The 23,898-nt window shown below is 41.1% G+C and overlaps 1 protein-coding gene across 2 annotated transcripts in view; it reads right to left on the minus strand.

Moving 5' to 3' along the window:
- Nucleotides 1–18,594, minus strand: part of WLS (Wnt ligand secretion mediator) — a 128,341-nt gene extending 109,747 nt beyond the window's left edge. Inside the window, exon 1 of one of the 2 annotated variants that reach the window (XM_064372494.1) lies at nt 18,265–18,575. In XM_064372494.1, coding sequence (XP_064228564.1) covers nt 18,265–18,370 — 106 coding nt within the window. In that variant the 5' untranslated portion in view covers nt 18,371–18,575. Of the gene's footprint in view, nt 1–18,264 lie in introns of both variants that reach the window. The other variant, XM_012442674.3, reaches the window with a different exon arrangement.
- Between the last annotated feature and the right edge of the window lie 5,304 nt (nt 18,595–23,898).

The raw sequence follows: 23,898 nt of genomic DNA on the forward strand, positions 1-23,898 counted from the left end.
TCTGAACACACACACACGCACACACACACTTCATTTCCAATATTGCTCTAGTTAGAGCTGCCTAACAGAGGTTGGTTCCATAACTTATTTTATTCTTTAATTGTTACAGAGAACTTATGTCATCAAAACAAGCAAACCCTCCAAATACACTCTCTGCAATGCAGCAGTGGCCTCCCCCAACTTACTCCTTTTTTTCTGAGATGGATTCTTGCTCTGTCACCCAGGCTGGAGTGCAGTGGTGTGATCTTGGCTCACTGCAACCTCTACCTCCTGGGTTCAAGTGATTCTTCTGCCTCAGCCTCCCGAGTAGCTGGGACTACAGGCACATGAAACCACATGAGGCTAATTTTTGTATTTTTTAATAGAGACAGGGTTTCACCATGTTGGCTAGGCTGCTCTCAAACTCTAGACCTCAGGTGATCCACCCACCTCGGCCTCCCAAAGTGCTGGGACTACAGGTGTGAGCCACCGCACCTGGTTCCACCAACTTATTTTTAAACTGAAGGCATAACAAGGGCATCAGTTTTCTTTGATTGGAAGAGACAGGAAACCTTGCTCAAAGATACTTCAGCAAAACTAAATTAAATTAACCTATCAATTAGTAAGGTGATACTGAAAAATATCTAGAGATAAAGCAGTCTTCTAGTGGTTGTTTTGATAAATCAAATGATGTCAACAGATCTCACTTCTCTACAGTCACTGAATTCCGCCCTGTATTTTATTAGCTTCATTCTCAGGCTTCATTGGAAAGACTTCAGCAATTCCAGGCTTATATTCTGTGAGTTCAAATTCAGTAAGAACAAGAGAGGATATCTCTTCCTGGTAGCCTCCACACAAATCTCACAATTCACTGTAATTGACTAACTTGAGGCATAAATCCACTGTGGCTAGTGCTTAGCTTGGTCATATGTCCATCACTAGAATCAGAAGTGAAGATTCTCTTAAGCCACATGGACTGAGAGTGGGGAAGAAAATGTTCCACAAAGGAGATTCAGGCAGATCCTGCTGTCAAAACAAATAGGCGAAACACTGGGCAGCCAAAAAACACCAATCTTTCTCCCCAATAAATCTTTCTTCTTTTCCTAATCTCCAAGAAGTTATATTACTGGGATGATCCAACTTTGAAAATAGTATATTAAAAGAAAGAAACAACAAGGCAAGTCAGTATGCAGCCAGTAAGCACATGAAAAGAGGTTTACCATTACTGTCAATCAAAGAAATGTAAATTAAAAGGATAAGATATTCTTGGCACATTGGGAAACATTTTTTAAATAAAAGTAATCACCAGTACTGGCTAACATGCAAAGAGACAGACATTCCCAGATTTGGCTACTGGGTGATATGATTATCACTGACCATCAAAATCCTTAAAAATGTGCATTTCATTTTACCTAAGATAAATTCACAGAAGTAAATTTACTAAGGAAATAATAAGGGACATACATAAGAATTTAAATACAAAGAAGCTTTCTCCAGTATTGTTTATAATAACCCAAACTGGAATTATTCTAAATGTCCAACAATAGATTGAGCAATTTAATTATTATAGCCATACTAGAAGTTATCATACTGACACTAAAAATGAACTTTCAATGCATGTTTATTAGCATGGCTTAAGTAAGTAGAAAGGCACAACACAGAAGAATTAATAAAGTGGGCAACAATAGCATCATTCACTAATTAAACCTAGTAAATTAGTTTCACTCTCATCTCCTAGGCACTCCCGGGCTCCTCCTTTAAGATTTACCCCAGGGTTCTAAAGACCCAGATTCTGCCCGAGGAAAGAGAAAAACATCTGGACATCCTCAGCAGGCTAAAATGTGTTGAATAACTATGTAAAGAGATATTAAAAAACTGTTTATGGGAGTGGCTTGCTAGGCAGAGGAAGGTGAAGAAGATGGACCACAACTGGCATTTTCTTGTCCTGGAAGAGAGCTCAAAAAGTAATGCTTGGCTAATATACAGTGATTTCTATCACAAATAATTCATACGTTTTTTAATCTACTCTTTTTTCTTGTTCTTCAATTTATCATAATGCAATTAATATTCAAATCCCCAGAGTTCTTCCCTCCACAAACATAGCTACTGCGTTGCCAAACAAAACATACTAAGAACAGTTATTCCCCATCTCCCCAATCTCTTTTAAGGTTTTATTTATAACCTTAAAATATAAATATACCTGAGATCAAATAAGATGATTTCTACTAACGTGCCTTTAAGGAGGATAAAAGCGCTATACAAATGTGAGGTATCAGGCATATCAATGCATTACCTAGATTTACCAAACACAAAACAAAGCATGGGAGGGTTCATGGCAGGCCTCTGGCTCCTCCATAACCCTCATGTTATTTTCCCTGCAATCATTTGGGAAAACCAGATGTTTGCAAAGTTTCTCTGCAGCAAAAGGGCAGGCCCTCTCTACATTCAAATTGGCTGAAGTTGGTGTTTCTAGCTGTTGAAACTTAGGGAATAATGGGGGAAAATGCCAAAAATAATCCAAAAAGCAGACAGGCATGTTTTAGAGACTGGAGCCCTAAGATGGAAAAAGGTAGCGGGATGAACAAGTATAGGGTTAATGGCTTTCATATTATTTCATTCAAGCCACAACAATGACAAATCCTAAAGATATAAACTTCTGAGAGTGAGCATTCTTTCAGAATTAGCACACAGGGCTCCTATTAGCAATATTTTATAGTGCTCCAAATATCTTCCCAAAGGAAATCACTGCAGAAAAAACAAAGTTCTTCGTTGGCAGGGCTGTGCTTGTATACCATGTACTTACATACTGTTTCTTCTATATCTCTTTATTTTTAAAAATGGCAAAAACTTAAATAAAACATGGATGGAGCAATAAGAAGTACACTGAAGTTCTTAAATGCCCTTCTTTTTAAATCCCCACCCCAATTATGTCCCTCCCTTGAGGATATTTACAATCCCCTATGACACATGCTCTGTACCTTCTTGGTTCAAGGAAAACACACCTACAGCATTTCAGATTAACTACTGACCCTTACTCTCACACTATAAACAAACCCTTTTCACAATCTCAATTGCATTGTGTCCACATTGATTAAAGCTTGAAGCCTGGTGACCTCATGTGGTGTTAACTTCTCCCATGCACCAACAGCATTCTGCCTTTCTACTCAATTACCCCCTTTGGTGCCAGAGGATCGCTACCCAATGAACACATACAATGGACTTCTGCTTCATTACACTAACCAACAGCAGGATAGAAATAAGCAGAAGAGGAATAAACAAGCTAATTTATCATGAGGACAGAGCAATCTTTCACCAGTCTCACCATGGAAAACTTCAGTGGTTAACGGGAACATCAATAGTCTGGGGGTGATGTTTATGATCTTACAGATTATGGACAAAACCACAACAGAACCCCAAACTGACTAAGGAATTCTGCAGATTAGCAGGTGTGAACACATGCACACAAAACCCATGCCTTAAAACTCCAGGGTCCTACATAAAACCTACTCAGTAATTATTTTGGGAAGCACAACCCTGGGCTTTGGGTAACGTGAGCTGACACTCTGGTAATTTGCCCCAAGTGTTAAACCTAACCGTGGGGCCCCTCTTATTTATCTTTGACAAGGTGGTCAGGAGGGACTCAGCCTCTTTGTGAGAGGGTTCTGGTGCCCTCCCCCCAGCTTCATTAGGCATGGCAAGGGCACAGCGGTTGATTAAATTAACAACTTTGGAGGGCTTCAGTCCCAGTTCCCAGACATTAGCACCATCATCCAGAACAAATTAAAAGTCTCACAGCAATTAAGCAGATTTTGAAAATGAATTTCCCATGGTTCAATGGCTCAACCACAATCTTGAGTTAAGTATCAGAGAAGAGTATTGAAGGAAGAGAAGAGGAACTGACTGCTGAATTTCCAAAGCAAACACAAAACTGGTAGAAGCAGCATACACAATGAACTTCTGAGCCTCTGCTAAGTAGGCCTATACATTTCTTTGATAGCAAATTGGAAATATTCAGTCATAGAAGGGGAAGGAATAAAACATTAACATAGAATGGTTATATCAAAATGGTGGATTTTTTTTCTTTGTTTTTATTTCCATAAACATCATTGTATTCTTGTTCAAAAATATAAATAGATATTGAGAGGGGACAAAAGATACCGACTTCCAGTCATGGGCTTTTAACTTCAAACAAGAAACTGTACATCCAACTCTGGAACTGGAATCAGCTACATTTCTCTGAATCAGTACAACCAGGTTCACAACAGGCAAAAACCTTGCATGGCAGCCTCCAAAGGACCCTGGGTGATTTACTTCTAAGAACTCATTTCTGGGTCAAAAGAATAAGATTAATAGTAAAATAATACCTATCACATGCTAGGTGTGTACTCTTTGCCAGGCACTGTTGTGAGGCCTTGTTACACTTGCTTCCTTCCCTGTCAGCTTACATGCGCTCCTTTAATCCCTGTTTCTGCCTCGCACCTCTGCCTGGCCCTACTTGCAAGTCACAGGTCTGGGTTCCTCTAAGCCCGCAGGTAGACATTTCGCACAGCTTGTGTGCAGGAACCTGGAGGAGTCCTGAAGGAATGTGCAAATGAATCCATTCCCACTCACCAGATCTATAAGCCGAATACAGTGGAATGCAGAGGTAGTTACTTGAATGAATTATGTTTTCCTGTCAAGGGCATTTATAAAAGCTGACATCATAAATACATTATTGGTCTCTAAGTACAACTGTAAGTAAATCTACAAAATTCTTAGAAGGATAACTTTGAGAGATTAGTTTTCCATCTTTAAAAGTTTATGGAAAATTAAACAAACTGTGTGGGTCTTCTTAAAAAAAAAAGCCCCTTCAAAATAGCCCTCCTGGAACAAAAGAAACACATTTATTTCTTAAAGACCATAAACCTCAAAATTTGCATTACCAACAGTTCCATTTGGATATTCAGAATTTGGAAATATGTGTACTTCTGTGTGTTCCCTTCCTCCCACTAAACTCTGATCACCTAGTATAGACAACCAGCCACAGTCAATTCTCTGCCTTTATGGCCAAACAGGGACCAAAATATATAGGTCAGACATAATAATAATCAGCATAACAGTAGGCATTGGTAATGAAACTCTCCACTAGTGGTCAGAAAGCTCAGTTCAAATCTTATTTCTCACTATGTCGTCCTTGGGCCTTAGTTTCCATAACATAATAGAAAAAGGTCTCTTTCCAACTCCAAAATTGTACCATTGTATAAATGTAAGCATGTTGTATTACGATTGTAGCACAATCTTTTATGTTCAAGTGAATAATAAAAACCCTCCCCTATTTAAATAATAATAGCCTGGAATATAATATTATAAAACTTAGGGCAGACCTCAAAGCTTTAAAGTTGAAGCATTTTAGTTGCCTCCACAATAGGTCCAAAATGCAAGGCATTTATCTCTTCATTTCTTCAACAGATATTATTGGGTACCTACATTGCACTGATCTGTGGTAAGAACCACAGATAAAGGTGAATCAATTAGACCATCCTCATTCTCACACAGCTTATAGTTTGACAGAGGTTATATTTTAATCATCATTTTTTGCTTAAAATTTCTTATAAAACAGCACTAAAATTCTCGCTGTTTGAGAAGTGATTAATATTTAGTTTTAAAAATCATTTTTCCTCAAAGTTTGACTTTCAAAAGTCTTTGTCATTAATGTCATATCTAGAAGCAAAAAATGTCCCAGTGGATGATGACTCCAATTTGATAATGTAAAACAGAAGTACAACTGGGTTTCGCTTTGCAGCAAGCAAAGAGGGAATAGTTTCTTCCACCTAATGAGTGATATCCATTTAAAAGTCATGCTACCTGGGCTTATCTATGCTCTAAAGAGCCATGAATACTGGCCCAGTATTTAAAAGACAAATATTTAGATTCAGATTAAATGTTGGTTAAAAAAAAAAAAAACTAAGTTAATCACTCTAATTTACCAGATATATGAATGACATGCTTCTTGGACGATTGGCTAGCATAGATCTTGCCTAATAGGAAGGCTATCAAGCAGGGTGGCTGGGTTTCTAATTTTATCCAATCCATTAAGAGGCAGAAATAACCTGTCATTGACCTTACAAGACACAAGTTGACTCCAGAATAAGCAAACAAACAGACTTGAAAAGTTAATTACTACGGGCAACCTCTACTTTAGGGAAATGGCTCATATATATTAATTAATCTCACACCTATGTGCAGGCTCCCAAGAAGATGGAACTTGTGTTCTCTCATTTAAATCCCAAACCCCCTGTGACTCAGATATTTTTGGTTGAGGAAACTGAGGCTCACAGAATTTAAATGGTTTGTCTAGGTTATGAAGCAAGTTTGATAACAAAGAGATAAATCAGATCACTATCATCGATCAACCATAAAACCACATTCCATCAGTTATAGAAATCCAAACACTTTGAATGGAGGGATCAAGTTTCTCAAGGATTAAGCTTCTCATTTAACACAAACTATCATATGGAAAACCTCAAGCCAACACTGTATTATTTTGTAGAGTGACTATTTCTCAAGAATCCTATAAGAAGCCAACATCATCAAGAGGCAACTTTCAAAATTCCTATAACAGTTCTGTTAAGTGGGAAGAGTTAATGTCTTTCTTTTACAGAGCTGGTTTAAGTAATTAGCCGAAGTTCTAACACAGAAATATGACTGCCTCATATATACACTAATCCTGACTTGGATTAAAATCCCAAACATACTGATCATGGTTCTCCTAAATTTTCTTTCTCTTTTTCAAGAAGTGGGTGGGGGAGGGAAGGAAGGTACTGGAGGAATTCTTCTGATTCTGTAAAAACAGAAACAAATGCTAATTAAAAGATGACCTTAATGCCCTTTCAGTTTAAAAATCTTGAGCATTTACAAATTATCTTGTTTTTTTCTCTTTCATCAACTATTACCCAGAAATACCTCATTCTCACAGAGCCAAGCTGTGTCCTGTTTGGGCACATTCAAAGAATAGTGCCAGGGATTTAACACTGGCATGCTCATAGACCTGCAAATTCTGAAATTCAGGGGGAGGTATGAATCAAAAGATGGTTGAGGTCCCACAGTTGTGTCACGGCCAAGCCCCACCCCACCACATCCTCATATGATCCTCAAGAAGCAAAACCTTTCTGAGATGTCCCATAAGTAACAGAGGGGCCCAATGTGCAGTCTTTTCAAAACTTCAGTAAAAATCTTATCTACTTAGATAAGATTTAACACCTTTCTGAGATGTCCTGTAAGTGACAGAGGGGCCCAATGTGCAGTCTTTTCAAAACCTCAGTAGAAATCTTATCGACTTTGCTTGGCCCAGATACCCAGGGATAAAGTAGGAGCCTGGTTCACACAAGCCAGAACTAGCTCAACAGAATAGAGAAAAGAAAGGAATGTGGGAACGCGTCTTTTCTCTGTCTTTTCCACGTCTGAGGCATTCTGCTCTGGGGCAAATTACAACATAACTAAAAGCAGATAAAATACATGAGAACTGAGTACAAGAAACAGGACCTCAAAAAGGCGGGGGGCTCTGCCTCGAAAGAAGGCTGGAATTCATAAAACATGGAACCTAACTTTTTTAGTGGTGATCACCTGAAGGCAAGCTTGTTAGACAGAGACTTAAAAGTCTCTGTTCATTTCAGCTAAATTAGATGGTGCAGAAAAATAGTGCTTCGTGACTCTGCTCAGTTTCAACAAAACGAAAGACAGAGGAGGAAGAATTTACAGTATAATACTTGCACCACTCGAATCACAAAAATATGCTTGTTAGTCACAAAGGTGGGGCCCGCAATCTTGTAAGCCTTATTTTAGCAATGTGAATGTTCTGCTTGCAATTACCTTCAAAGTGAAGAAATGGCAGAGACGAAGGATGAGGAATTTTGTTGCTGCTTTTGTATGTAAATCCAACCAAACATATAGGGCTGTGTGACTTCCCCCCCAAGCTCACTACAACTTCGGAATTATGCCTGCCACAAACATCCTCTGAAAGCACAAGAATTAGTCATAGATTTTTTTAGTCAAGGAAGCCTCAGACTGATAAAGTCTTAAAACCAGACACAGGACTGTGCTTTCTGGATTGGATAAGTAATGGCTATACTGCGTGGTTTTGGTGTGTGTTTTTTAAAGAGTTTTAAATGTACATTTCCCCAAGCAGGAGGAAGGGAATGTACCATGCCCTCAGCAAGCAAGGAAGGAATTTAGTTTATGTTTTTTAAATTCTGTAGTGTTCTTTAAAATCCACATAGCACAGCATAACATTCCACATAGTTCTGTTGTTCCATAAGGGATTAGCTAAGTATATTAAGGATACAAAGGGAAGGGGTGACAAAGTTATTGCTATTTTATTTTCAAGTAACAGAAAAATTGATCTAGCTATAAGAAGCACAAGTTGGGAATGTTTTGCACGTTAACTCTGTAATAGCCTTAGACAGAAATCAGATGAACTTCACACTGAAACTCTGAGGGATATGTATCTTTGGGGCACTGAGTGGCATTAGAAACTGAGTCCAAGCCATGGCTCTGCCTAATTGCATGAACTGAATGGCTTCCCTTTCCTGGGACTCAAATTCCTTCTAAATTAAGGTAGAACAAGATAGTCTCGAAGGCCCTTTCATCTTTGCGATTTAATACCGACAAGCTCTTCAGCTTCTATTCAGGCCAAACACCACCCGAGTGCATGGGTACAATGGATCCAAGTAGCTGCACTCATGGACAGTGACAAAATCACACAGCTTTAGGGTGGGATCAAGTATTCTATTGGCCTAGAATCTGTTGATCCTGCCTGCCAAGGCGGTGGGCGGGGGTGGAGGTACCATTGATCTGTGGAATGACTTGCCTAATATCCCAGAGACCCCTGAATCCCAGGCATTCTTATTCTGAATAGAGACTTTTAATCATTTCTTGTCTCTTCCTTTGTCCTCATGTTACCACACTTCTACAAGTCTGTTCTGCCAGTAAGAGTTGGCAAATCATCCCAGCTTAGAAGTATAGACTTACGAAATGGCATAATCAAGCTCATTAACAGTGTATATAATGCAGAAGTAATAGATTCTGAGTAAAAGCATGAGAGATTCCCTTGGGATTAAATGTGCATGCTTTAGGAGAAGATTTGGACTTGTGTTCTTATTTGTTAGCTTTCTGCAATAACATTAATATCTATCAACTGGGGGTGGCTCACAATGAAATACTTGGTTATAGCACAGGAACTAATGATAGAGAGCAGGATGACCTCCTTGAACTTTCAAACCCAAACCAAGTAAGGTTTTGGATCATTCCCATTCCTTCTGCCTCAACAGATCTACTAATCTGCAGGTGGTGGGCAAAGTGGCGATGGCTCAAAGAAGGAAAAGAGGCCAGGTGCGGTGGCTCACGGCTATAATCTCAGCACTCTGGGAAGCCGAAGCAGGTGGATCACCTGAGGTCGAGAGTTCGAGATGAGCCTAACCAACATGGAGAAACCCTGTCTCTACTAAAAATGCAAAATTAGCCAGTAGGGTGGCACATGCCTGTAATTCCAGCTACTTGGGAGGTTGAGGGAGGAGAACTGCTTGAACCCAGGAGGCAGAGGTTACGGTGAGCTGAGATCTTGCCCGGAGATTGCACTCCAGACTGGGCAACTCTGTCTCAAAAAAAAAAAAAAAAAAGAAAAGGGAAAAGAATGGATAATACATAGTATCATGTGTAAGTTTCCCCAAATCTAAGTACAGAGAGAGACAAAGAAAAGTAGGAGAGATGGATTTGGGATTAAGCAAATGATTTCAGTGCGAAGTCTTTTGGAAATCACATCTCTGATAGGTCTGGCTCAATGAGACACTCCAACAAGTGCCAAGTCCTCAAGACAGTAGATTCCAGTGATATTTAATGCTTGTAGCAATCCCCATGAGGAAAGAAGGTTCTGTTTCACATCACAGTTGAGAGAGGGAGTCAATGAGATTTTATGACTTATTTGGGATCATTGAGGCCCCAGGCTGTCTGCAGAGTCCTAGTCAAGTTTCTCTCCACTACGTGATGCTGCTTTTAGACCAGAAGCTCTCTCTTTGGGAGGGGGTAACTAAGGCAGCAGTTAACTGGCCTCCAACCAACTTTCATGAGCCTGTCCTTATTAAACTAGGGCTGAAGAAAAACTGAGTCAACCATTTACAGACTGATTATCTTCTTTCTAAAGGAAAATCATAATGCCTTGCCAAAACAAATGTAATGACTAGGCCTTTTCTTTCAATTACCTCTGCTTTCTTGGAAATGTGTATCTGCGGATAAAACCTCAGAGTTAACCCAGGGAATTAACCAGATGTTTAAGAAGACCCTGTAATTCCTGTGGGCCAGCAAAGAAAGAACACCCCTTTGCCAGATTATATTATCAGAATGGAGTATTAAGGAGAAAGAAGGAGCAGAAAGTTAAACTTGAAGGTCCAGGATTTAAATACGCATAGCAGATAGAAATATTAGCTCAGTTTAGGGGCACTTGGTGGAACTGGAAGCAGGTTTTGGAAATCCAGGCACAAACCGTGTCTTTGAAAAGATAGTCTCATAAATTTCCAGAGGCCTTCATTTTCTTTTCTTGAGTCTATATTCTATCTCCGTCTTCCTATTCCACACCCTCATTACACTCCCATTTCTTCAACAGCTACCTTCAGGACCTACTGTGTATGCTAAATCCAGGGGGGCATTCAGAGGACCCACCATCTCGACAAATTTCCCATTACAACTCTCAGTCATCTTTTGCTGTATGCAACAATTTCCTTTTGGGAGTGTTGGCATATAATTTTCTCAGGTTCAGCCCTCCCTAGGATGGCCCAGAAGCACTGGTCAATATTTATAATGGCTAGTGTAGAAGGTTCTTATGTCTTAGGAGTTGAGATCCCTTGTTTAGGAAGTAACTAGTCCAATGATCAGTTACCACGCAGTGATGGACTGAGTGGTTTGGGGAAGGGGTGGAAGCAAAAAAAAAAGCTTTCATCTTCTGTTGAATCTGTGTAGAATCAGTTTCATCACACTCACCCCTTTGTTTCCCATAGAAATGGAAAGGACAATGGGAGGAGAGTGTGGCATTAGGCTTAAGAGCATGGCTTAGGATTCAATCAAGGACTGTGGGCTTGAGTCTGAGCCCTCTCATTTACTTGCTCTGCACTCTTATTTACTATCTCTGCAACCTCAGAAAAGGTCCTTAAATGAGCCTTAGATTCATGTGAAAATTGAAGAAAGTAAAATATTTGCTTCTTTGGGATGCTATGAGCATTAAGTGAATCTTTACATGTGAAATGCTTTCCACAGTCCCCCAGTCTCCCAATATGATTACTGCTTTTGCTCCCCTATAAGATTTAATTAGGGATAGAATGTGGGGGGTGGGGGAGGAGAGATGGTAGCAAGAGACCATAGAAATTTGGTATTTTTACATTATAAATTATACATCATTATTTTCTTTTATTTAGCAATCCTTTTAGATTCGTCCTTTTACAAAAAGAAAAGTTAGAAAACACTATAGTTTGAGATCGTTAAGTTCGAGAATTGGCATGCCTCAAGCTCCTTCTCTCCACTCTCCTCCTCTCCTTCCTACATCCCCATGTGGGCACTTTCTCTGGAACTGTGCAGAGCAGTCACGTTTATTATGCCACCACTGCAACCCCTCAGAGAAAAAGTAAGACTTAAATGAAATAGTCATGATCATTTCATGTCTTGATGCTCCCTGTGTCCCATTACCTCTCAGGGTCTCTATCAAAATCGAGGGCTGCAAATCTTTCAATAGAGAAAATCTCTTAGCGTATTTTCCAAAGAACAAAATGTACCTATTCCTGCTGTCAGGGTGGCTATTTGTAGGAGTCTCTGGCTTAAAATGCCTTCCTTATTATGCATGAGTGTGCATACAAACAAAAATTCTCCATAGGGGAAAAGAATTTTCAACTTTCAGTAAGAGGCTCTTTCCTTAATTCCTCCGCCATCGCTGCCAACCCGCACACTCTAAAAACCTCTCCAACCTCTACTGATTCTTTCTTTCCTCTCCTTTGAGTAAGTCCAGACTTACTGTATAACTACATATATGTTAAAATCACCAACTAGAGAAAATAAAACTGAGTAATCTTCCCAAAAGTAGCAGAATCTCAAACATTTGATGGTTAACAAACTTGGCTGCTTTAGTCAACTGGATGATTCATACAATTACGGGTACTGGTTAGAACTTGACATAGAATTGGTTGGACTGGCATAGGCAAACTTCTCAAGACACGTCCTCCCTCAGCCTTGGCAAGGCACTGTTTGGGTCTGTACGGCTGCACTCCATTTCATTTCTCATCACATTTGATATATTTTCCTTTTAATGTTAGCTGGTTATAAAAATGAGAAATCAGTTTTAGTGCTATTCATCTTGTTTCCCTACATTCAGACCATTTTTATTCAGGCCTAAAAGTCAAGGTTTTGGGGAAAGTGGGAAGATCACCTAGTGGTTGATAATCCAGGCTCTGATGTCAGATTGACTGGAGTTCAATCCTAGCTTTGACCATGAGTAGCTAGGTAACCTTGTGCAATTTTACTAGATATTTCTGCACCTCAGTTCCCTTACATATAAAATGGGTACAAAAATACCAATTTGGCAAGGTTTTGTAAGGATGAATTTAGTCAGGTTTGGGCACATATTGCACATTCAGTACATGTTAAACATATCATTTTATTAATATATCTATTTCAAGATAAAATAATATAATTAGTTGATGGTATAAATAGTAGGGCTTCTAATTTCATACATTCTTGAATTCCCAATAAATAAGTGAAAATTACCTTGATGTTAGAAAACTACATCCTAGGAAATCCTTTGCTGTAAATTTAGATGAAGAAGGGCTCTTTTCTACCCTCAGCTCCCCTAGTTTACTCAAGCTCTAAGTCTTGTCTTTACTAACTCCGCCTCAGCATGTAGCCCTATCCTGGACACACAATACACCCTAATAGATATTTTGCAAATCAGGCAAGTAGCACACAGGAGCTTTAAACTAAGGACATTTACATAATTTCAACAGATTCTAAATTCTAAATCTCCATAGAAACACCTTTAAGAGAAAGATAAGGTGATAATCTTTCTGCAGTTTATATGGATTTAAAAATTTAAAGGTCAAATTATTGCTGTCATGTAGGTAGGAAAGGCCTTAAATCTCAATCTGGGTTTCAGGCAGGGAACCTGAAAACCTCACAAAGCCACACATAACACTATTAGCTCAAGGAAATGTTTCTCGTTGTAACAGGAAAAGGGAAAGTTCGAATAGAAGTCTAGACAGGCTGTCCTGAAAGAACAATCAGATGAAAGAGCAATTAGAGACTGTTAGCACGAGCATGATTGCACTGCAATAACCAAATAGTTTTGTTTTTTTAAACTTGAATATTGTAATTAATTTCAATTGCTAAAAGAATTTCACTTTTTTAAAAAGATTAACTTTTAAGATTGCACAGTACTCCTACAAATCGCATTAGATACTTCTAGTAGGTAACAAAGAGGAAAACAATGAAATTTTATTAAATAAAAAGCAGAATCAAATACAGAAAAATATGGCCTAATATCAACCAAAAACCAATTGATTAGTACTTTTCAAGATTCTCACCAGATACTCAAATATTGAAGGATTACAACGATTGCATCATTGACGCATTAAAATAAATCCAACAAGCTTAAAATCTAATAAATTGGGGAGCAAACACATACACTCTGCATAACTGCAGTTTTATTTAATTTCTTAAAATTCTGCAACTTCCAAATAACAGCAACAGAAACAAAAGCTCACATAAATGGGTCACAGTAAAGACCAGTTGCCTCCACTTAAACAATACTAGCACAATCATGTGGGGCTATATCATTGAAAGAAGTAGATAATCCATGCACAATTTGAGAAAATTGATTACATATGTGTATATGTTATATTTTATAGAGTATACATTACATTCTCAGCATTAAAGAGGCCACTCACATAAGTTGCCTTTTCAAAGAAACAGTGATCTTTCCTAAAGAAATAATGATTAGTGATTTGTTGATACTTATTTGGAGTTTATGTTTGGAATACTGTCATTTACGGGTATGCTTAAAACAGTGCAACAATTTTCTATTTATCCAGTTCTGATCTTCATACTCTGAATAGTTTTAGAACAGCTGGGAAGAGTGACCTGCTTTTTCAACCATTATATTCCCGAAACATGACTAATTTGAAGATGAGCAAATTGCACATAATGGGCCAGGGATTCAAGTTCATGATTTTTAGTCTGCACTGTCTTTTCAGGGTACATGGTCTCCTTCCCCTCCCTGCATCCACCACCCCCAAAGCTGCCTTTTCAGGAGCTAAATTCACCAAACATGAAATCAAAGGAAAATTATTTTTTAAGTTTTCTGCAGGCTTATTTTTAAGGAAGATAAAGATTAAGTTATATTTTTAAAAATATTTTTCTTTTCCTTCAGGGGTTATTGCATTTTTAAATAATTTCTAAATATTTAGAATGTATTTAGATGTATGTAAAATACTAGATGTATCAGATATATGGTTTCATAGTGGCTCAAAATTTTTACAGAATCATGATATAAAGCAGTGAATTTATAAATACCCCAAGTTCTACTATGTAAGATATTGCTTTCAGAGCCTTTTGGCAAAATCCCATTAAAGGTTTAACTTAGAGCTGAAACCTTTTTTTTTTTTTTTTTTTTTTTTTTTTTTGCTTATATGCAAAAAGAAAAAAGCAAACAAAAAAAAATTTTTTTTTATAAGAAGGACATTGAAATAGGAGAATATATAAGCTGGCTAAACCTAAGCCAGTCCCTCGAGGCTATTTGCTTTTTTTTTTTTTTTTTTTTTGAGACGGAGTTTCGCTCTTGATACCCAGGCTGGAGTGCAATGGCGCGATCTCGGCTCACCGCAACCTCCGCCTCCTGGGTTCAGGCAATTCTCCTGCCTCAGCCTCCTGAGTAGCTGGGATTACAGGCACGCGCCACCGTGCCCAGCTAATTTTTTTTTGTATTAGTAGAGACGGGGTTTCACCATGTTGACCAGGATGGTCTCGATCTCTTGACCTCGTGATCTACCCGCCTCGGCCTCCCAAAGTGCTGGGATTACAGGCTATTTGCTTTTATAAATTTTCTTCATCAAATCTAGAAGGCTGCAACCAAACAACAGTCTAAATGTCATGTACAATTCTCTAAGTACTGAGAGAGTTACACAATTTTAGAACTGAAAGGGACCTTAAACTCTTCCCTCTACCAATAAGGAGCCTGAAGCCTGCTGGTTAACTCACTTGCCTGGTCACTTTGGGGCTCATGGATTGTCACTGTTTTTTTGGGGGGGTGTTTTTGTGCTGTATATTTGTGTGTGTGGTATATGTGGGACTTATACCCTTACAAGCAAGAGCTTTGTCATTTATAATCTCTTCTTCCTAAGTTGCTCTATGTTTACTCTCATCAGCAAAAAGAGTGATCAAAAAGAAAAATATATTCTGGCCAGTACAAAAGGAAAGTTTCCTTTTCTGACTTGGCCTACTGCAGATATATTAGAGACACTTCACACCCAGGACAACTGACTTCTTAAGTAGCAGTGACAATGAGCTGCGGAGGAGTTCTCTTCTCACTGGAGAGAGCAGAGGAGGTTTTTGAACTTTACCTTGACTTTCCAGCCTACAAACTGTTCCTTCAGCTACTGTTTCCGCTTGCCCACTTACTTTGTTGCTATTCTTTCTTTAGTCTCCTCTGTTTTCCAGCTTAGGGAAATTTGGTAGGAAAATGTATCATTTATATTCTGTTGATATTTATTTCCCATGTTTGTGCCCCTCCCAAGTTTTTAGATTTGTTTCAGAGCAAAAAAAAATTACTTTCTAAGTTTAAGAGGAAAGGCTAAGTCACTGTTCAGCGTGGGCTGGCTCTGATCTGAACTGGAGACATGGCCTTTGCAATTGAGGAAGGAGAGGAAGTAAGCAGTAAACTTACACAGTTTCCTCCAAGAAGTGTTATACATAGATATTTTTCAAGGAAATTGTAATAAAGCAGTTTATTAATTGAGGGTAATCTAGTTAAGTTAGCACCTGCCACGGACTTTTTGAGGTTGTTGTCATTAACCAAATTCTGTGGGAAAAACAATCTTTGGCATCACTTACTCCAGACAAACCCTGCTTGGAACAAACAAGTGTTATGACACTGTAGTAACTGTAATGTCCACCAGCCACTCAGGAGTGCCCTTAGGGCTTCTCCCCATTGGTAGGATCCCAGAAATTCTGCTAGTTCCAGAAGTCCCCTAGGAAGCCTACATCATGGATAATGGGCTCTGCAAAGCTAGGAGATCAGCCTTAGAAAAAGGAAAAACACACCAACAAACACCAGGAAACTATGTGTAATGGTTTGCTGCTTGTGCAAAAACCTCAAAGAGGATGAAGGTCAGACAGGGATAATAGGCCAATTTAATTCTGAAAGCACAAGGTGCAAGAAATTTTAATTATGGTCTGCCGCTGAAATCACACAAGATCCAATGGCATCTAACTGCAACTGCTCATCAAGGGAGACAAGAGGTGTAATTGTAACCGCTGCATAATCACTGTGAGGGCACAGGGAAGGCTGCCTTCAGCTCCCAGCAGAGAAGGTATTAAGAGCCTCGAAAAATCCAATACGGGGAAACATGGAGATTGCATGTAGCCAAACAGGAGCTCCTAACACAAAAGCCAAACCATGTGTGTGTATGTGTGTGTCTGTGTGTGTGTGTACGCGCGCGCTGAGGGTTTCAGAAATAAAAATATGAAGCTGTTTGACCCACACTGGAGATATGAGATTGGAAAACCCTGAACCCCTTTCTGCTTTGTGGATAAATGCAGACAGAGAAAAAAGCACTGTCTCCTTTAGGAATTTCTCTCCTTGATGAAGCTTCACCCACTCCCCTTTGTTTAAGACAATTGGCTTGGATGTTACCGTGATTTACAGTAGCAAACTCCCTTTAATTTGTTCCCATCAAACCCAAGTCTGGAGACAAAACGCACGCACACGACTCGAGGTGCCCAAGCCTGCGCAGCTCTGGCAGCAACGTTGCCTGCGCCCGCCGGGCGTTTCCCCTGCACCCCACATCGCGTGGGCGCCCGCAAAGGCACTCGGGGAGAAACCCCTCGTGGACTCTCCACTCCGCAAAGTTTAACAAAGCCGTGAAGTAAGGAGACCGAACCTCCCATCCGTGCCCGCTGCAAAGTTGGCATTGAAGTTTGTGCCGGGATGTCCCAAATCTTGAGGGGGTGGGGGGCGCGAATGTGCAGAGAGCCGGGAGGATGGATGGAGACCGGGACACAGCGAGGGGAAGGGAGTTTTTCCGAGTGGACGGTCCGTGAGGCGGTTTTCTTCACCGGAAGCCTGTTTGACTCAGAAAGGTCCGGGAGGTGCACGCCAGGGGAGGTCTCCCAGGGCGGCGCAGCCGCCGGGGAGCCAGAGAGCTGTCACCTGAGGGGGGCTGGAGTCGGGGCGGGGGACGCTCGCCTAAGTGCCAAGGGAGGACGAGGAATCCAGAGTCGCCGGCTCTCGGGGCTCTAAGAAGTGGGGGGAAGAAGATTCGCGAATGGGCAGGAGGCCAAAAGCAACACCTTTCGGATACGCTTTTCCCCTCCGACCTCTCCAACTTCCCGCGGCGCTGGTCAAGGACCCCCTCCCTCCCCACCCCACCTCCCGGCCCACAATTAGGACCTGTCCACGGCAGAGCGTGGGGTGGAGGGCGGCGGGGAAACAGGGCGCGAAGGTCGGGACCCCAGAATGCAAAACCCCTCAGCCCCTAGCAAAGACGACCAAATGCATTCACACCACGCAAGTATCACAGCCGTGTAACAGAGCTCCGGGTCTGCGCCGGGCGCAGTGCCCCGACTCTTCTGTTGTTCCTAATAAAGTCGATTACGTTGCCCTCCCGGAGCTGATTGGAAGCGAACGGAGAGGAAAAGGGGGGGAACGCGGGAAAAAGCGGCGGGGGCGGGGGGGGGGGGGCGGCGAGCAATCAACTTTGTAACCCAGCGCTTCCTCGCGCGATCCGTCGCCATGCTTAAGATTCCCACCCCCGCCGCCCCCCTCTTGCCTTTCAAGTGGATACTGAAACTAGGCCAAAACTTTTTCCCCTCCTTTTCTCTTAGCCACTAGACTGGATTGTGCCCCACGGAGCCCCATGGAGCTCTGCTTTCTTAAGCACAATAGCCGGACTAATTAGATCATAGAAGCAAGGCAGTGATACTGTAACAAGTAGCCCAAGAGGCAAAGAGGGAAGGGGCCCGAAAAGACAGAAAGGGGGAAAAGTTTGCAGCTCTCGCACTTACCAATCAAGCCTCCCACCAGAAAGGCGATGATTTGGAACACGAGCAGAATCCCACCAACAATGCACAGCTTCTTGGTGCTCATGTTTTCTATAATTGCCCCAGCCATTTTTGCGCCCCCCCTTTTTCTTTTCTCCTTGAAATAAATGTTTTAGGGTGTGCTTTTTGCTCCCTTCTCTCACACACTCCCTCCTCCCTCGCCTCCTTTCTGGGCGCTGCAAAACTTCAGAGGTGCTGGAGCGCGGCGAGGATGGGACCGGGACGGAAGGCGCCCGCACGGATTCCCCGGGCGCAGCCGGCTCGGGCTCCCCCAATGCCCGGAGCTGTGATTGTGGCCGCTCCGCCGCCTGTGGACGCTTAAAGGAGCAGGGAAGCGGATCACATGACGCCGCCTCCCTCCCTTTCTTCCTCCCTCCCTCTCGCGCTTCCTCCCTCCCTCCCTCCCTCTCTTCCTCTACCCCTTGCCCGCCAGTTCGGGGCTCAGAGCTCCAGCGGGTGCTGGCGCCCCGCTCCCGAGTCTGGCCTGCAACCTGTCCCGCCAGGGCTGGTGCCATTTGGGGGTTGCTGTGGATGTGAAGCGGGTTCCCCCTGCCCAGCCTCTCACAGCTTTCCTTTTCTGGTTTCCGAAGTGTGAGATTTATATCAGCGGTGGACCGCCTTGCAGACCTTTAACTTAGGCGTTGACTTTAGGAAACGGTCCCCACCCCACCCCCAGCTGCTAGAACTCTCTTTAGGAAAGAGGAGGAGAATTTTTTTTTAAAGGACCGATAGATGCTAAGTCAAAACACAAGAGATGCGGAATAAAGTCTCAGCTCGACTTCCTTCTACCAGGTTCCCAGCCTCGGTTATTGGGCACACACCCAGCTAAATTCCCCACGGCGCCCCTTGAGGAATCTTGCGCTCCAGCCAAATCAGACCACTGTTCGTTACTCCAGCGCACGGACTTCCACAGCCTTAACCCTGGCTATTGCCTTAAAGAGAACATGTTCTACTCCAACAATTTTAAAACCTGATCCCAAATCAATTAGTCTAAAAAATCTTTCTAATTTTCCACACCACCTCCATGCAGTATCTCTGGGAACTGAACCCCTCCAATCCTGTGTTTACATTTTTACCTCCTATTGTAAGGATTTGTGTACACGTTTGTCTCCACCACTGAGCTGTAAACTCCTGGGGAATAGGGACCAACATTTTTTGTTCTTTGTACCCCCCTTGGTGCCTAACAAAATTCTAGCTCAAGTAGGTGCCCAGAAAACTTTTGTGGAATGAAGAAGTGAAGGTGAAGGCAAGCCCACAGTTTGCATTTCAAAAGCCTAAAGAGAGCTTAGTTGGTTTGGAGGGTACACATATTAAGTTACAATGTTTGTTGTCTCTTTGTGAGAGATCATATATTTATATTTATACTTAACTTCAATAAAAAGAGGGCGAGCCCCCCTCCACCCCGCCGCCATAGAGATTTTCTGCTCTATCGAGATTACATTTCTGGGCCTGGTTTTTCCACGTTTCATAAACTGAACCACTTGGCCAATACAACTCACCTTACTCAATAGACCCTTGGTTTGGTCAATACCCCACCCTGCTCCCCTCACGCACATTTTCCACCATCACTACGCACACACCTTGTTTCTTGTCCCTCCCTCCTTACACACCTTCTTCACGCCAAGAAACTATTTTTCCCAGTCCTCTCTCCTCCTCTACTCCGTTCCTGAATTTTCATTGCCCTTATAGAACATGTCATGCAAGTTACACTTTATAGAAGCATTTATTTCTAGTCTCCGAGAACAAACCACTTTTCAAGGACAAGCACCAACCTTTACGCTACAAAACACCATCTCTTCAGCATCTAATAGTTCTTAACAGTTCTGAGGATATACAATCATGTGTCACATAAGGATGTTTCAGTCAACAACAGACCGTGTATGTGACAGTAGTGCTGTAAGATTATAATACCATATTCTTACAGTACCTTTTCTATAGATATATTTAGATACACAGAGTAGTTACTATTGCATTACAGTTGTCCATAGCGTTCAGTATAGTAACATGCTGCACAAGTTTGTAGTCTAGGAACAATCAGCTACATGGTGTAGCCTAGGTGTGTAGTAGGCTATATTACCTAGGTTTATGTAAGTTCCCTCTATGACATTTGTACAATGACAGATCACCTAACACATTCTCAGAAGGTATTCCCATCATTAAGCAACGCATGGCTGTGGTTGCTGTTTATCTATTCTCTCATTCAACTCTTTGTCCCAGTCACTTACTGAGCCCTTAACATATTCCAGGCTTTCTTTCGTAAGCACTCAAGGATACCAAGATGTCAGATACTTGCACCTGCCCTAAAGAAGCCCCAGTCCAATTGTTATTAACTAGATAGTAATTAATTACCTCTACTTTGGCAAACACCAGGTACTATCAGAAAGGATGTGGACAGAATTGTTGTCCTTCCAATGTCCTTTAGTTCAGAGTACTCAGCATGCCTTGGAGTATCATGTTCTGAGCCCAGCACTCCTAAGGGCCCATTTATCTTTTCTAAAAGTCATTTGTTTTCCCATAAATATCCTTCTCCTCTTAAGATAGTGTATACACTCCAAATTCTATTAACAGCTGCCTCCTTGAGTGGTTATAAATGCCCACATACATTTGATATATGTGAACAAAAATCTATCTTTTGCCTTGCTAATCTGTCTTTTGTCAGTTTAATCCACAGACATCCAAGCACTATCCATAAGAGGGTAAAGAAAAAGAGGGGTTTTTTTTTAATTTTTGAGACAGGGTCTCATTCTATTGCTCAGGCTGGAGTGCGGTGGCACAATCTCTACTCACTGCAACCTCTACTTCCTGAGCTCAAGCAATTCTCCTGCCTCAGCCTCCCGAGTAGCTGGGATTACAGGTGCCCATCACCACGCCTGTTTAATTTTTATATTTTTAGTAGAGACAGGGTTTTGCCATTGTTGACCAGGCTGGTCTCGAACTCCTGACCTCAGGTGATCCACCCACCTCTGCCTGCCACAGTGATGGGATTACAAGCATGAGCCATCACACCTGGCCTCCATGCACTTCAAATATAAATTGGATCCACAAAAAAATGTCTGGAGTGGTAGAATTGATTTTTTCAGATTAGTGAATTCCTTGACTTAGTTTTTAATCAGCTGCTACAATACACCCCACGCCCTCTGCTCCCAAATTCATCTCTACACCTCTACAGAGTAGCTAGCCTAACTCCTTTAAGTTTCAGTTTTCTCATCTGGAAATGAGAGCCTTGAAATAAGATGCTGGTTCTCCACCAATATCATCCTCTGCTATAAAAGAGTACTTATTAAGTAATCATTTTAATTAAAAAGAGATCTTTCTATTTGCTAATCAATGCTTCTGTCATGAGATTACCAATAATGCTCAACTGAGTGGGATGTAGACACCTGTGGTATCCATCATCATGGGCTGCTTTAAAAATATCATAATTTCTATCATGTCTTTTCAAACATTAAAAATGACTGTGGATCTTTATTTCCCAAGTGGACAACAAAGATGAGTAGAAAAGAGCCTGAGAGTTAGAGTCAGCTGGATCTGGGTTGGAACCCTGATCCCAGCTCTGGCCCTTGTTCCGTGTGATCACAGGCTATTACACAGTTACTTACCAACTCTGTGGCTTCACAGACCAACTCTGAGGCTTCTGTAAAGGCTTCACTCTTTACAGAATCGTTTCCTCTTCTGTAAAATGGGAATAATAATAGTACTACTTCATGGTATTCTTGCAAGATATGAATATTTATTATTATATTTAGGAAACTTTAAAGGAAATCAAGAATCTTGTGTTTAAAAACTAGTAAATAAAACTGATGACTGATTAGTTATTGCTCAGCTCTAAAATTTTTATATTGTGATTACTTTTTGAAGCATATACTAGGAGACATCTAAGTGGTTAATTTTACTTGACGACTGTATTAATAAGGACAACATCTAGTATTGAACTTTGGCAATACTCAGTGGTTTTTGACATAGAAACATCTGTTATAAAAACTTCCAACTACCAAGAAAATGTTTGTTTTGAGTCATTGTCATTAGGTAGATTATCCCAGAGACTGCAGTGATCCAAGGGCAAATCCAACTCTGTCAACAAAAACTGATCATTTTAGGCCAGGCACGGTGGCTCATGTCTGTAATCTCAGCACTTTAGGAGACCAAGGCCGGTGGATCACAAAGTCAGGAGTTCAAGACCAGCCTGGCCAACATGATGAAACCCCATCTCTACCGAAAATACAAAAATTAGCCGGACGTGGTAGCACATGCTTATAATCCCAGCTACTCAGGAGGCTGAGGCAGGAGACTCACTTGAAGCCAGGAGGCGAAAGTTGCAGTGAGCCGAGATCGTACCACTGCACTCCAGCCTGAGCAACAGAGCAAGACTCTGTCTCAAAAGAAAAAAACAACAACAAAACAAACAAAGAAACAAACAAACTGAACATTTCAACTCCATTCCACTAGATTTTAAACTAGGTATTCCGATTTATTCATCATTTTATTCAGAATGTTTGAGATATGGAAGGTCATAGTGATGTTCCATGCATATGTATTGAATAGATGAATAAATGCATGAATGAAGGAATGAATGGATATCTAACTGAAGATAGATATAACTTCTCCCCACTCCCAATTCCTATATATAATTTACTGTTTATATTCCTACCTGGCCCCTATATACCAGGCTGCATTTTGCACATGTAACTATATATGTGATGTGTTGTTACCCCAATTGCCTTGCAAATTCCTTCAACACAAGGAGAGTGTGATCTGAGCCTTTGTGTGCCTCACAGACCCAGCAAAGCACCTTGCACAGAGGAGGGCTCAGATTCTGGAGTTGAGAAAGCCTCCTTTGGAAGCCAAGAGCAGCATATTATTATTGGCATTGCAGTAAATGTAATGTAGAGATCTAAAAGAATTGAATACATCTCCTTAAACACCTAATTTACTTCCCAGAGGGACTTAACAAGAGCAATAATCCTACTCTGAGTCTTCTCATTCTCATAAATAGCTTTTATCCATAAATGGCATCCCTATGGCTCCATGGTTGTTGGTATTTTCTTGTAATTGGTGCCTGTGAATGTGAGCAAGCACTGTGGGTTCACACTCTATTATTCAGTGTCACTTTTCACCACACACACACAGACACACACACACACACATAGACACACAACTTCTTGTAAAATGCCTTTTTTTCCCCAAACAAAACCACCTCCCCTTCTTTTTCTGTGGACCCCATTGTCTTATTTTGTATGGAAATGCAAGACCTTTCTTAATGCCTCCTTTTACACAATAACCATGGGTAGGAACAATTCAGAAAACCAATACTTCAACCTGATCTTCAATTGCTTAATACATACCCCATTTCCCCCTCCCGTTTTGCATCCCCGCCTCCTCTGCAGATCTTCATTTCACCTTTTCTTTTACATTCCACAGACGGTTCAGTCATTAGGCTTATTCAGTCGCAGCTTCACGGCTTGCTAGCTGTGTAAATAAATGTGGGGAAACTACTTTTCTCATTTCTTACAACGAATAAATAATACCAGTCTTATGGGCTGTGGTAATCATTCAACAAAATAAAAAGTGCCTAGCACAGTGCCTGACACAAAGTGGGTG

Source organism: Aotus nancymaae, unplaced genomic scaffold, assembly GCF_030222135.1.
Source record: "Aotus nancymaae isolate 86718 unplaced genomic scaffold, 86718_ANA_hifiasm-v0.15.2.pri h1tg000007l, whole genome shotgun sequence".
In the NCBI taxonomy this organism is placed as follows: domain Eukaryota; kingdom Metazoa; phylum Chordata; class Mammalia; order Primates; family Aotidae; genus Aotus; species Aotus nancymaae.